At 37.1% G+C, this 15,254-nt stretch overlaps 1 protein-coding gene across 1 annotated transcript; it reads right to left on the bottom strand.

The window, feature by feature from the left end:
* Nucleotides 1-12,656: 12,656 nt before the first annotated feature.
* LOC112750487 (uncharacterized) lies at nt 12,657-14,552 on the bottom strand. The gene has a single exon (XM_025799230.3). The coding sequence runs from the start codon at nt 14,259-14,261 to the stop codon at nt 12,978-12,980; it is 1,284 nt and encodes a 427-aa protein (XP_025655015.1). The 5' UTR covers nt 14,262-14,552; the 3' UTR covers nt 12,657-12,977.
* Between the last annotated feature and the right edge of the window lie 702 nt (nt 14,553-15,254).

Here is a 15,254-nt window from a genome sequence, read left to right as displayed (position 1 = left end):
ACTTACTTCTCAACAAGAAGAGCAGTTACTTAGTGTGCTGAAGAGGCACAAGAAGGCAATTGGTTGGAGTTTGGCAGACATAGTAGGCATAAACCCTCAAGTCTGTGAGCATAGAATATTTTTATAAGAGGGAGCAAGACCTGTCCGTCAATCCCAGAGAAGACTTAACCCCACTATCTTAGAGGTTGTCAAAAAGGAAGTGACCAGACTACTAGAGGCAGATATCATCTATCCCATCTCAGACAGTGAATGGATAAGCCCAGTACAAGTGGTGCCAGAGAAGTCTGGAGTCACTGCAGTGAAGAATGAGCATGGAGAGCTCCTGACAACCAGAGTTCAGAATGCCTGGAGGGTCTGCATTGACTACAGACGCCTCAACCAAGCAACCCACAAGGATCACTATCCTCTTCCATTCATTGATCAAATGCTGGATCGCCTGTCAGGTAAATCACATTATTGTTTTTTAGATGGGTATACAGTTTATTTCCAGATTCATATAGCTCCTGAGGATCAGGAAAAGACCACTTTTACATGTCCTTTTGGGACTTATGCTTACAAGAGAATGCCCTTTGGCTTGTGCAATCCACCAGCTACTTTCCAGAGGTGCCTGATAAGTCTTTTCTCTGATCTTATTGAGGACTGTATGGAAGTTTTTATGGATGATTTTAGTGATACGGCGATTCCTTTAGCCTTTGCTTAGATGGATTATCTAGAGTATTAGATAGATGCGCCAGTACAAACCTTGTATTAAATTTTGAGAAATGTCACTTTATGGTAAAACAAGGTATTGTACTAGGACATGTTATGTCTAATACTGGCATTTATGTAGATCCAGCAAAGGTGGATGTTATTTCTAGTTTACCTTACCCCTCTTCTGTGAGGGAAGTCTGTTCGTTCCTTGGCCATGCAGGTTTTTACAGGAGATTCATTAAGGACTTCAGTAAGGTAGCACTTCCCTTATCCAGGCTACTGCAGAAAGATATTGAATTCGAGTTCAGTGAAAATTGCAAACAAGCGTTTGATAAGCTAAAGACCGCCCTGACTCAAGCTCCAGTTGTGAGAGGACCAAACTGGAGCCAACCATTTGAAATAATGTGTAATGCTTCCAACCATGCCGTAGGAGCAGCACTGGCTCAGCGTGAAGGTAAGGATCCTTTTGTTATTGCTTATGCGTCTAAAACATTAGATGCCGCTCAGTCTAACTATACTACTACTGAGAAAGAGCTTCTTGCTATTTTTTTTCTCTGGATAAATTCCGAGCCTATTTACTTGGTACTAAAGTAGTAGTGTATTCAGACCACGCAGCTCTAAAGTATTTATTAGCTAAAAAGGAATCCAAACCAAGGCTTATACGTTGGATACTGCTATTACAAGAATTTGATTTGGAAATTAAGGACAGGAGTGGTAACCAAAATTTAGTGGCAGACCACTTGAGTCGCCTTGAACATATCCACTCCTATAGCTGATAATTTCCCATTTGATAACATGCAAGCAGTATCTGAGATAGTCTCTTGGTATGCACCTGTAGCTAATTATCTAGTTAGCCGCACCTTTCCTCCAAACTTTTCTAAGCATCAAAGAGACAAGCTGAAAAGCGAGTCTAAATTTTATATATGGGATGACCCATATTTATGGAGATGTGGCGCTGACCAGGTAATTAGACGGTGTGTGCCTCAATCAGAATTCCAGTCCATCTTAGAGGCCTGTCACTCATCTGAGAGTGGAGGACATTTTGGCCCTCAAAGAACTGTTAGAAAAATCTTAGACTGTGGATTCTGGTGGCCTACTCTTTTTAGAGACACTGCTGAATTTTGTAGATCTTGTTTCCCATGCCAGAAATTTGGTAATATATCCAGGAGGGATGAGATGCCTCAACAAATTATGTTTTTCTGTGAAATTTTTTATGTTTGGGGCATTGACTTCATGGGTCCATTTCCAAATTCTAATGGTTATTTATATATATTGTTAGCTATAGATTACGTTTCCAAATGGGTGAAAGCAATTCCTACCCGCACTGATGATGCTAATACTGTTGTTTCCTTTGTGAGAAACCATATTATTTGTGGCTTTGGATCACCACGAGCAATCGTGAGCGATCAAGGCACCCATTTTTGTAACAGGAGAATAACTGGATTAATGAATAAGCATGGGATAATTCATAAGGTTGCAACAGCATACCACCCTCAGACTAATGGGCAAGCCGAGGTGTCAAACAGAGAAATAAAACGTATCTTGCAGAAGATTGTCAAACCTCATAGAAGAGACTGGAGCACCAGGCTACAAGATGCACTTTGGGCGTACAGAACCGCATACAAAACACCCATTGGGATGAGTCCTTTCCGCTTAGTTTATGGAAAAGCTTGTCATCTCCCTGTTGAAGTAGAGCACAAAGCCTTTTGGGCAGTAAAGGAGTGCAACATGGGAATTGAGAAAGCCGGAGCTGAAAGGAAATTGCAACTGCAAGAATTGGAAAGCCTTCACCTGGAAGCTTATGAGAACTCAAGACTATACAAGGAAAAGATGAAGGCTGTACATGATCAGCACATTAGGAGGAAAGAGTTCCAACTTGGGGATTTAGTCCTCCTTTACAAATCTCGACTGAGGCTCATGCCAGGCAAGTTGAGATCAAGATGGGAAGGTCCATACAGAGTAGAGACGGCCGAACCGTACGAAGTTTATCACCTAAGCCATCCTTCAAGCTCTGAACTTATCGAAGTTAATGGACATCGTTTAAAGTTGTACCATGGCGAGCAGCTGAGGAAAAACAAGGAGCTCAAGATCTTCCTCTTGGAAGATCCCCACATAGCCGAAGACTGAGCTAGTGGAGCGTCCAACTTACGGACGTTAAAGCAAAGTGCTAGGTAGGAGACAACCCACCATGGTATGATCGTTCTCTTCTTTATTTTTAATTTTCCTATTCAATAACTCTTCTCTTTATTAGTACATTTCGTGCATCTGCATTTACATACCTTTAAATTAAAAAAAAAAAGTTACGCGACACGGCCGCATCATTGACACGTCTGCTCGCAAGGAGATGGGAGAAAATAATAAACGAACAGAGAGTCATGCAGGAGCGTGGCTGGAGGTGTGCCCGTGGCACAAATCGTCCCACGCGACCGCGTCGCTGACGCGTCCGCATCGAATGGGAATATTGGCCTCCCACGCGACCGTGTGCCCCACGCGGCCGCGTGACCTGGATTTTGACGTAACAAGAGTGCACGACCGAAAGTTGTGCTAGAGTGGTGCTGGATTGGTGCTGAGCGCATAATCCTTCCCACACGGCCGCGTGAGCGATGCGACTGCGTCATATCCTTCTAAAAGCCCACTCACGCGATCGCGTCACCCAAAATTTGGCACTAATATGATTTTGAACAGAGAGTTGTGCGAGTGCGAGGCTACCCTCGCGCCATTAGCCTAAAACGGGTCACGCGACCGCGTGACCGACGCGACCGTGTCGCTTACGCCGCAAAGTTTTCTTGATTTGCCAATTATCTTATCTTTTTTCTCCCCAAATCCTATTTTCTCTTTTCCCTCCTTATTTCTTTTCCCTCCCTTCCTTCCTTCTTCCTTCTTTCTCACTTTTTACACTTTCTCTCTCTCTCTCACCCCCATTAACAAGGTTTTTCTTTTTCTCCTTCCCCCCTTACTTTTCTATTATTCCTCTTATTTTTATATGTTATCTTCTTTTCTTTTCTTTTACCTTCATCATTCATATTTTCTTTTTCCTTTCTTTTTCCTTTTTATTCAGTGTTATAAATTTATGTGAGTCATTATATGCTTGTGGATTATTATAAATTTGTTTGACAATTATATATTACTTTTTCAAGGGATGCTTGCATGTTCAAATTCATGCTTTCAATAACTTAACTATCATGCATGCTATGTGTTTGTGAAAAGCCCCATATGGCATTATGCATTTTTTTTCTACTTTATTCTACTTTTCAATGCTTGCTTTTCACAAAACCCTTTTTATATTTTATTAAGTTAATATAATTCTTATTACAAACAAATTGTTAGTTTGAAAGACTTGGTAATCTAATTTGGGCATTGAATGCTTGATCTATGCTACTCATGCCTTTGCCTGCATGCCAATAAACCCCTTGCATTTAATTGTCCCCACATGCACTTGCTATATTTTCATTGATGAACTTTTCACATGTAGTCATGACCATGTGTTAACGTCGTTCTTCTTTATTGTGCATTGATTACCACTTTTCCCGCCCTCTTCCTTGCTCTATCTCTTTGAATTTAATTTACTTTCTCTTTTCTTTTTCAGGATGGCCACCAAGAAAGGAAAGGAGAAAGCTACTCCTAAACAACCAGCAAGAAGAGGAACAAAAAGAGCATTAGTGGCAGAACCCTCTTCAACTGCGGTTAAGCCCTCAACAAAGAAAATTAAGTGGATTATAAAAGTTGATGATTAAGAAAGAGCCTTCCCAGCTAAGGACACTGCGCGATTCCCCAATCGCTACTGTGAACAGATGTTCCCCATCCTGGCAGAAAGGAGTTAAAACAACGAATACTTTCTTCTCCTCCCAAACCACATTGCTACATTTGTTGAGCCGCAGATTGCACGAAGACAATGGGATTTCCTACAGAGACAGCCAAAGCAGGTCAATCTTTCTTGGGTAGTTGAGTTCTACTCCAACTTCCACCTACCAACCCTGTAGTCTATCTACGTCCGCCAGAAGCAAGTCCCCATTATAGAAGAGGCCATTCAAAAAGCTCTAGGTCTTCCCCCTATTCCAGAAGGATTAGACGCCTTTCAAGAAGCCGCACTCAAGCGCCAGATGTACCACTTTGACTGGGACGCTATTCTCAGAGTTATCGCACTACCTGGCAGCCGTTGGATCTACGGATACCATCGTACCCGCCCTAAGGAAATATCGGCTTCAGCACTTACCATGGAGGCTCGCGTACGGGCACAGATCATGTCCCATTACGTCTTTCCGAGCACTCACAAATCATCCTTCACTGCGGACATGGCCGTTCTTCTATGGTGCATCCTTACAGACCAACCTCTGAATCTACCAAGACATATCCGGAATGCCATGGGACACGTACAAATTGCGGGCAACTTACCTTTCCTCGCTCTGGTCTCAGATCTTGTCTCAGCAGCCAGAGTCTCCTACAGAGCTGGGGACACCAAAGCCATACTTCCACGGGATGATCAATACGTCCCTAATGGGAAATATATCAGACTTCCAGCCGCCACTATCAGCCAGCTTACTGAACCAGTTGAAGATATTCCTTCTTCAACACCACAAGCACCTACTACAGACCAACTGCTCCAGCAGATACTTGCAATGTTGGATCGGCAGGAACAGAAAGCTAAGATGAGAGAGCGCCGTAACAAGCGCCGATTCACATACCTCAAGGAGCTGATTATGGGAAAATTCAAGGACTCAGACACCCCGGACTCCACTTCCTTTACCAGCACAGGGAGCCATGATGGTCCCGACTGTGGAGATACTGCTACCAGCCCACCTTTATTCCTAACAGATTGCACCGAGGACGGTGCAAAGCCTTAAGTGTGAGGAGGTCGGTCAGAACCTGACTTCCGGAGGTAATTTCTCTTCCCTAAACACCAATAAATTAGGATATTTAGTTAGATTTTTCTTTTGTAGAATAGGATAAATTGCATAGTAATAGGTTAGTTGCATGCATGTTCTGCTTGATTGAAAAGACAATAAGTTTCTTCTAAGACCCTATCTTTGGAACAAAATTTCACTAATTTTAATCAAAACTTCTATGTTAAATTTGCTTGAAGTTGTATTTGAAACATAATTTTTGAGCTAAAGAACACACAACCTGTGAGACTTGAGCCTTTATGAATGGTTACATTATTTAACCATAATTGTTTTATTCATGTGTGTTTACTTCTCTATAATTGTAATATATATTTTGTTTCATCCTATATGTCCAATGTTTATTATATTTATATGTTTGCATATGATTAAGGCCATTATTTGTTTAGCCCACTTATCCAAATTAAGCCTACCCCTTTCAATTACCTTTGTTAGCCACTTTGAGCCTTTAAATCCCATTTGTTCTATATTTTACCACATTACTAGCCTTAAGCGGAAAAACAATTATATATCCCAAATTGAATCTTTGGTTAGCTTAAGATAGAATTGTGTGTGTCAATCAAGTATGGGAAATTGTGGGAACAAAAGATAATAAGGGAATGTGTCATGATAATATAATGGGAATTTGGATACCTACTCATGTGAAACTATAAGAATTAAAAATCTATGTGCATTGATAAGCTATGTTTATTTTTATGTTAAAAAAATAAAAAATATATATATATAAAATATAAAATATTCAATAAATAAATAAGGGGACAAAATTACCCCAATGTTAAGTTAAGAATTTAAGAATCAATGCATGTATGATAAAATTAAAAATAAGAAGTTGAAACATGAGTATGAAATGTGAAAGGAATTTCTGGGTAGCTAGGTACGCATTCTAAAGTTATATAGAATATACATAGAGGTTAGGTGAAAGCTTGGGTTAAATAAAGATTCAATTTATAAGCTTACTTAGCCATATATACATCTTTACCCTAACCTTGGCCCCATTACAACTTTGAAAAGACCTCATGATGTTTGTATTGGTATATTAAATGTTGTTGATTGGTTAGGAGAAGAACAAAAAAATTAGAAATCATGATTAGAGAAGAATAGAGTAATTACCCTATACACTAGAGAGACTAGAGTGTACATACATCTTCAGTGAGGGTTCAATGCTTGAAATTCTATGTTCCCTGCTTTCATGAGCTATCTTCTTGCATTTTTAGCTGTTCTTACTATATAAGAATTGAATTAGTGGAATTTGATTTGTAATTATTTTGAAGAGCTTATTTACTTTTGATCAAGTGGACAAGAATCATATAGTTGCATTTACATATATAGGTTGCATTGCATTGCATGAGTTTCACATGTTCCTACTCATTTCTTTTATCTCCTTCAACTAAGCATGAGGACATGCTAATGTTTAAGTGTGGGGAGGTTGATAAACCACTATTTTATGGTTTATAATGTGTTTAATTGTGCGGTTTTATCATGATCTTTACCCACTTATTCATTAAATAAGCATGCATTTATAATTCCTTCTAAAAGATGCTTTATGATTGAAAACTTGCTTCCTAGAGACTTTTAATTATGTATTTTAATTCTCCTTTATTCCATTCGATGTCGTGATCTGTGTGTTAAGTGTTTCAGGCTTTATAGGGCACGAATGAGTTGGAGATTGAAAAGGAAGCTTGCAAAAATGGAAGGAACACAAGAAATTAAGGAGATGACCAGCGAGAAGTGACGCGGCCGCATGGCTCACGCGGCCGCGCGAAAGAGAGGAAATCGCAGTGACACGGCCGCATGGCTCACGCGACCGCGCGGATGGAATAGCACAAGCGACGCGGAGGCATGGACGACGCGCCCGCGTGGAGAAGCAAACGCCGAATGACGCGTCCGCATGAATGACGCGATCGCGTGACGTGCGCGATCTGCATAATCTGCAGAATCGCTGGGGGCGATTTTGGGCCCTATTTTGACCCAGTTTTCGGCCCAGAAAAGCATACTAGAGCCAAGGAACATGCAGAGACCAATAACAAGATTCATTCCGCATAGTTTTAGATTTTTTTAGATCTAGTTTTCCTCTCCTCTAGGTTTTTCTCTCTACACATTCATAGTTCTTAGGATTTTTATTTTCTATTGCTTTTTGCATTGGGATTTTGAGAAGAGTTATCACCTCATCAAGACTTCGTCATTCTAGTTCGTTTTCTTTACTTAGCTTTACTCTTCCATGTCCTTTAATTTATTTCAATCTTACTGTTGGATTATTTTAGAATTTATCAATACAAGAGTTATTTTTATTTTTAATTAATTCCTTTGAGTTTTATTTATCATGTCTTCCTTTAATTTCCTTTCCTATGTTATGAATTCCACATTCACAATGAGCGAGTAGTTCCCTAACTTTATGGGGAGTTGATTGAAAGGAACCCTTGAGTTGGAGTGCTCAAGGGAGAAATTGTAATTGGGTTTATTGGTTTGCTCTCTAGTCACAAACGCCAGTCCTTCCAAGTAAGCGGATTGGGACTTGTGAATAGAAACAGCATTCCAGCTTGTTTGACTTTCCCTTACCTAGTAAGGGATAACTAAACAGAACAACCCCAATTATCAATTAATCTTGAAAGTACTGCAACAAGAATAGGGCTTCCAACTAATCTACTCCCAGTCAAGGCTTTTATTTAAATTACATTAATTCTCAGATTTAATTTCCTGTCATTCAACTCAAATCTTTTTTGAAAACCATCTGATTAATAAAATAGCACACTTTCCTGCAACTTGTTGGGAGACGACCTGGGATTCATACTCCCAGTATTTTAATTTTAATTTCTGTGACACCCTTTTTAAATTGATAAGCAGATTTCTGGTTGGTTGAGGACTATACTTGCAACGCATATCTTATAACAATTCTTAACTCGCCAATTTCCGCCACGTCAAGCTGCATGATCAAATTCCAGTTTATATGCCACAAAATTCTAATTATCCAAAAATAAGAGGATTATATGTCACGTATCCTGTTAAATCCAGATAATTAAAATTTAGGAGAATATGTTTTCAAGCTGTTGTTCAAGTAAAGAGCTTTTCCAAGTTATACAAGAACTCAAATAGAAAGAGGGTCATACTTCCGTTCCACCCAAATTCATAAGATAAAGAGCAAAAACAATTCTTAAATTATAAATCCAGACATGAATTAAAATAGAAAAAGCAATAAAATCAATCCATACAAATAGACAGAGCTCCTAACCTTAACAATGGAGGATTAGTTGCTCATGGTTCAGAGTAGAAAGTTATGGAATACGAAATGTAAATTTGGAATAGAATGGGATTCTCTGGGGCCTCTAAAGGAAGGAAAGTTTCTCCCTTTTATAACTAATCCTAATAAATGTAAAATCTAATTTTTAAAATTAAAATAATATCTTTTCCTAAAATCAATATTTGAATTTAAATTTGAATTAATTAACAAGTCTTCAGTTGATGGGTGGGGACCACTTGTTTAGTCCATTCTGCAGCTTCTAATCTGTGTTTTCTGGGCTGAAAACTAGGTCAAAACAGCCCAGAAATCGCCCCCAGCGTTTTTCTGCGTTTTCTACACGTGGCACATGTCACGCATACGCGTCAGTCACACGTACGCGTCGATGGTTTTTTCTGCGAGTCACGCGGACGCGTCAGGTATGCGCACGCGTCCCCGTGCAAATCTTCAAATCACACGTACGCGTCAGTCACGCGTACGCGTCGCTCCTCGCTGCCATCTCCTTTGATTCTTGTGCTGTAGAAACTCCATCAAATTCCGCCAAATGCTACCTAAAATAAACAAAATTGCCAAAGACTCAAAGTAGCATTCATATTGGCTAAAAGATAATTAATTCTTTATTAAAATCAACAAATTAGATGCAAATTCACTAGAAAAAGATAGGAAAGATGCTCACGCATCATTGAACCGACAATGTAATATCACAGCCAGTAGGGCAGGCATTCATCATAGGCATTTCCTATCTGTTTGCATGCTTTGACTATTTGAAATGGTTTGCCTATTTGTATAACATGCATATTTGCTACTTGAATTTTTGCCTTATATGCTTCTACTTGTGTTTTACTTGCATTGTATATTACCTGTGTTTTCTGCTGGGATTGAGGAGGTTCGGAAGGCGGTGACGATGGGATCGCATGGAGGATCGGTTGGTGAAGGCTGTGGGACAGCGGTGTTTGCTTAGAGTAGAAATCTCCTAAGATAGATTACCTGGTTTATTTAAGTTAATGTTGTTATAATTATGCTTATTTGTTTTAGGATGCTTAAGTTTGAATCTTGTGATGGATGTGGAGCTTAGGATTGCCTTTGGCGTCCCGGGGTCTTATACTGTTACCATACTGAGGACCTCCGGTTCTCATACCATATTTCTGTTGTATTTTTCAGATGCAGGTCGCAACCCACCTCGGTGAGTTGCTTTGGATGGTGACAGAAGCGGAGGATCTTGGATTCTTTTGGAGTCTTTTTGGTTTATCTTATTTATACATCTCTCTTTTTGTATTTTGTCTTTGCCTAGAGGCTTGTATTATGAGAGAAAAACTTGTATAAGCTGTTTTTAAACTGTCAGGTTTCTGTATGGTTCTGTATACTTGTATATGGCTAGCCGGCTTAAACTCCGCGAGCCGTGGCTTGTTTCCTATGATATTATATACTTATCCTTTGTTGTATCTTATCTGTTTCTTGTGCCTTAAGCTAGTAGCTCCAATAGTACGTTTTGCGCTTTCGAAATCCTGTTTTTGAGCTATATCTTTCATCGGACTTCTAGATTATACTATTCCTTCTATATATATATATTATGAATGAGCTTAGAACTGTCGTAATCTCTGATTAACCTTTACTTTATGTCGCGAGATAAGGCTTAGGCTAATTAGGGTGTTACACCACTCGGCCAAGTCTGCCTGCTATATGGTCAACTTGATCCAGTCTATAAAGAGTATCCTCGTAACCCAACAATTCTTGCTCCATAAAATTCCACTCTAATAGAATAAATTAGAATAAAATAATTTCAAATTAACTAAATTTTTATCAGACATATTTAAACTAAATCTAAATAACATAATCAGTTGGACTTAAACAATAATCTAAATAAAATAACTTAATTTAAAGTTAACTAAATTATTACCGACCACATTTGGCAATAATCAAATGAAAAGAAAAACAGAAGAACAGAATTACCAAAATTAACCATAATTAGTTCAAACGAAACAATAATCAAAATAAATTTTTTCCTTAACTAACATCTAATTCCTAACCGCATGATCGTTTCACATATTTTAAACTGACAACACATCATGGTCATCTAATCTATCATCTAATTATGAAACTAATTAATATATATAACTAATAACTTAATATAACTAACTAATCGAAACATGTTAAAATAATAAACAACAGCAAACCAAACAGAAAAGAAAAATAGAAGAATAGAAGTACCTGAAAGTGACGAACTGAAAAGATAAAAAACTTCACCAATGTCCAAAGAAATAAGTTTCACAAGATAAGAGAGGATGAACGTGAAGAGAGTGAAAATGTGAAAGTGAAATGTAAAAAATAAAGTGGTCTCCCACCGATTTTTGCACTTAGGCAAAATCAATGTGAAATTCACCGGGGGCGACAAACTTCATATAACAATTAAAGTTCGTTGGGGAATACAACAAACCTTATCAAAATATTGAGGTTTGTCGGGGGTACGACGAACTTGTCCTAAATGCTCAAAAAAAAAAAAACGTATCCTAAAAATTAAGGTTTTAATAATTTTTTTTGAAAAATAAAGTTTTTTTTTCTATGTATGTTGTTTTGAATTAGGATCTAGTACCAAATTTTGTGCTTTTTTTTTTCTTGATTGGCTAGGTGCTCATAAACAAGGGGATCTTGTTTTAATCATTACTCTCTTTAAATTTAGTTTAATCATATTTGTCATTAATTAAAAAAGAGATTGTTAAGTTAAGAATTGATTATTTATCTTGTAATCACAAAGATAATTAGTAGTTTTCTATTCTAACTAATTTATTATGATGAATATGGTAGGAATCAATTAAAGATGACCAATAAACAGATGAAATTGTACAAAACAACAATGATAAAAAAAAAAATATCATAGAAAATGATATCACACCAAGTATGGAAAGCTGCTACACTTGTTACCAAGCCAAAGAAAAAAATATTTCCTGTCTTCGATACATATAGCAAGTAATACAAAAAGGTTTTGTTTGTGTATTCTTCTCACAACCTTTCTCATCATGTCCCAAGCTAATTCTGACAAAATATGGTTTTTGACCACCAAACATTATTTTCAAATTCTTGAATCCATTAACTATCTATCTAAATCATATTTAAGAAGCTTAATAGTTCTAAAAAACTAAAAAAACTCTTTTTCATAAATCTAGTGCATCCTGGTAGGATCCTTTTAAGATTCTTTTATATGAGAACACAAAGATTTATTTACTAAAATTTTTATGAGCATCCTTTAATTTCTCAATTTTTTCTTTTAAAAATGTTATTTTAGAAGCATTATATTTCTGAGTTTTTAAGTTTCAAATATGTTTTGCATAGTTTATGAGAATTTTCTAAGGATTTCCCGTACATAGTTCTCATATTCATAATCTGCCATGAATCAATGGTTGACAACATCATCAAGATCATCTTCATTCTCATGTTCCTTAACAGAATCACTAAGAATGGCAATTAAGACCTTTTTCACATATGCTTTATTCTTTTTTATTGAGTCCACATTCATGTTTAAATTTTAAAATGACTCTTCTCCCCACAATTATAGGAGCTGACAGAATCAGTTTTTAGTTATGCATTCTGTTTCTTCTAGGGTTTTTCTTTCTTTCATTTGAATCCAGAGTTGCTAGACATAAGAAGACGAGTCGAAAGAGTCCCATCTATGTTTCGTGACCCTTTCTTCCAACAAAGTAGATCACCAACATTTAAAGTCCTTGGCAGAGTACTTGCTTTTGATGATCCAAAAAGTCTAAAATCTATACCATATATTAGATAGCAAAAGCAACATGTCAATTGTCAAAATCGGCAACCACATCTGTTAAAGAGCTCGCAAGTTGTAACAATGTTTATTATTAAATTGGAAAAATTGTAAATTCAAACTTGGTCCAAGCTTATTCTTCTACTAATAAGTACTATTGTTGTGTAGTATTAGTGATCGAGATTGAGAGAGGCACTTTCCTCCTTTCTTTCTAGTAAGATACTATGGATAGATATACATTTATTTTTGGCAAGGCAGTTTCCAAGAAGTATATGAATGAAATTCCCATTTCCCTCTAGCAAAAAACATTTACGCATTAGACATTAGTACTGCACAAGAAAGAAAGAAAAATTTGAAGTTATGAGTAACTGGAGACAAAATTTAAACCATAGCTTAATTAAAATATGTTGTTTTTGTCTCGAGCATTGAACATAAGGTCTTCTTGTTGATCCCTTCTCCTTGCACTCCCCCTGTTTGTTGAATTGCTATATCTGAAAATCCATCTCCAACCTTTCATGCTCTTCCTTCCTCTTCCACTTGTTAAAGATACTCCATCCCCAACAACAAAATCTCCATCACCACCACCATGTCTTGTGCTTCCAAAAGCGGGGAGTGTATTAACATTAAAGTTATCACTCGTCATCATCTTTGAAGGAGGAAACAGCTCCGCCCTTGATTCCGATGAGTAATCAAGCTTCAAATCAATAAAACTAGACTCATCCATGCCCTTGAAATCGCTCTCTCTTAGCGAAAACACGCGCCTATTAACCCCATAGAACCCACCACCACCACCACCATCAACAACGTTATCTATTATTCCATTATTACCCTTTCTCATCACACCATCAATAATCTCAGAAGAAGAATCTAGAAACAGACCATCAAACCCACTCTTTCTTGGCTCGGTAGCTTCACTGTACCCACTTCTTCTACCAGACTCCAAGAACAAACCACCATTCACACCCGAACTTCTCGCTGCGGAGATTGAGCTTCTCGCACCTGATGGAACAACCGAATCTGTACCGTCCTCAGATCCAAACAGAGCACCACCGCGGAAACTGCATAGCGACCTTGACCTCGATACGCACGCGCCGCCGCCGGCAATGTGATTAACATAATTGCCATTGCCATTGCCATTGTTATCATCAAAACCACCAACACTTCTCCCACAATAATACTCTTTCCCCTTCTTGCTATTGTTCTTCCTAAACAGCTTCCCAATTTTCCAAAATTTGCCACCTCCACCGATATTACTTTTCTTTATCTCGACGCTGTTGCTGCTGCTCCTTCGCAAAACTGTAGCCTCATCTACCACTCTTTCGTGCAATTTGTTATGGTTGTTGGAATAGGAAGAAGAGGTTGTTAAGTTCTGAAGAATCGGCGACGTCTGGTTCTTGTCGTTGTCGATCAAGAAAGAGACCCTGCCAAGGCTTCCCACGTCAACCGTGCACGAGTTGCGATGGGAAGTAGCAATCTCGTCTGAGCAAGAGCAGGAAGAGAGCCTCTGTTCGCCGCAATCCGAGCAGATTAGCTTCACCAAACGGTCCTCGAGACAAAGCGCGCAGATACCAACCGACGAAGAAGAAGGGTGCTTCTTACATGTGAATTCACAAGAGGTTGATGGGTAGTAATAATCCATGTTGTTGTTGTATGCTGAGACTCCTTTGTTTCTCTCCTTCATGGCTACGGGAGTAGATGATTTCTCTGCTAGATGGAGCTTTCTTTAGTAAAAGTGGAGTAGCAAAAAATTGGACAAGAGGGATTGAGTTGGTTCAATGATGAGAAAAACTGAGAGAGGAAAGAAAGTGTAAAAAAAATACTTCGCTTCAAGAAGCAGGCTCTCTTTCTAGGGATATGAGTGATTCTTTTTTTAAAGAAAGCATGCTACATAAATCCATCGTTTTATGTCTATTGTACATCAAATCTATTCATTTACGGTTTATCTATTTTTTATACTAAATTACTAATTCGAATTTATGGGACTTTTTGAATAGTTGGAACTTAAAATATTATACGAGTTTTAGAAATATATCACACGGCCAATGATGTATTTTTCATATTTTTTAAAATTATTTTACACATTCTTTTAGAAGAGTGATCAACCAATTAATTTTTTTATTCAAGCTTTTTTGTAGCATCACAATAATTAACATTTTTGAATATTATATTATTTTTATTATCTTAATTATGGATATGATTCAAATTTGATTATATTATTTATAAAATATAATAACTATATTACTTATAAAATTTTCTTATAAATATGAATACCTAATTATTTCATATTGTTCTATATATTCATATTCGGTTGATTAATTAGTGATATTTTTTTATATTCATCTAAGATGATTGATATTATTAACATTAAACTCATATATATATATCACCAAATATTTTTGAAGCAAAAAAAGAGAATTATATTTTTGTATACATTTTGATTTAAGATAAACTATCAAAATGATACTTAAAATTTTATATCCCTAATAAAAAAAATCTTAAAAGTAACAAATGCTAAATAAGTCTTTAAAAAATTGAAAATATGATAAAATAATTAAATATATTATTAAAAAGTAACTAGAAATTTTGGTGCAAATTTTTATAAACATTATTAACAAAATAAAATATTTTTATCTTTAAATTTAGTATGTTGCACCAAGAATATTTATTTATTTGT

The sequence above is a fragment of the Arachis hypogaea genome, chromosome 15, assembly GCF_003086295.3.
Source record: "Arachis hypogaea cultivar Tifrunner chromosome 15, arahy.Tifrunner.gnm2.J5K5, whole genome shotgun sequence".
Taxonomy (NCBI): Eukaryota; Viridiplantae; Streptophyta; class Magnoliopsida; order Fabales; family Fabaceae; genus Arachis; species Arachis hypogaea.
Note: the sequence above shows the minus strand (reverse complement) of the source record. Positions and strands in the feature narration are given on the sequence as shown.

Excerpts from the sequence above, each read along its gene's own strand:
- LOC112750487 (XM_025799230.3), bottom strand. The coding sequence starts at position 14,261 with ATGAAGGAGAGAAACAAAGGAGTCTCAGCATACAACAACAACATGGAT.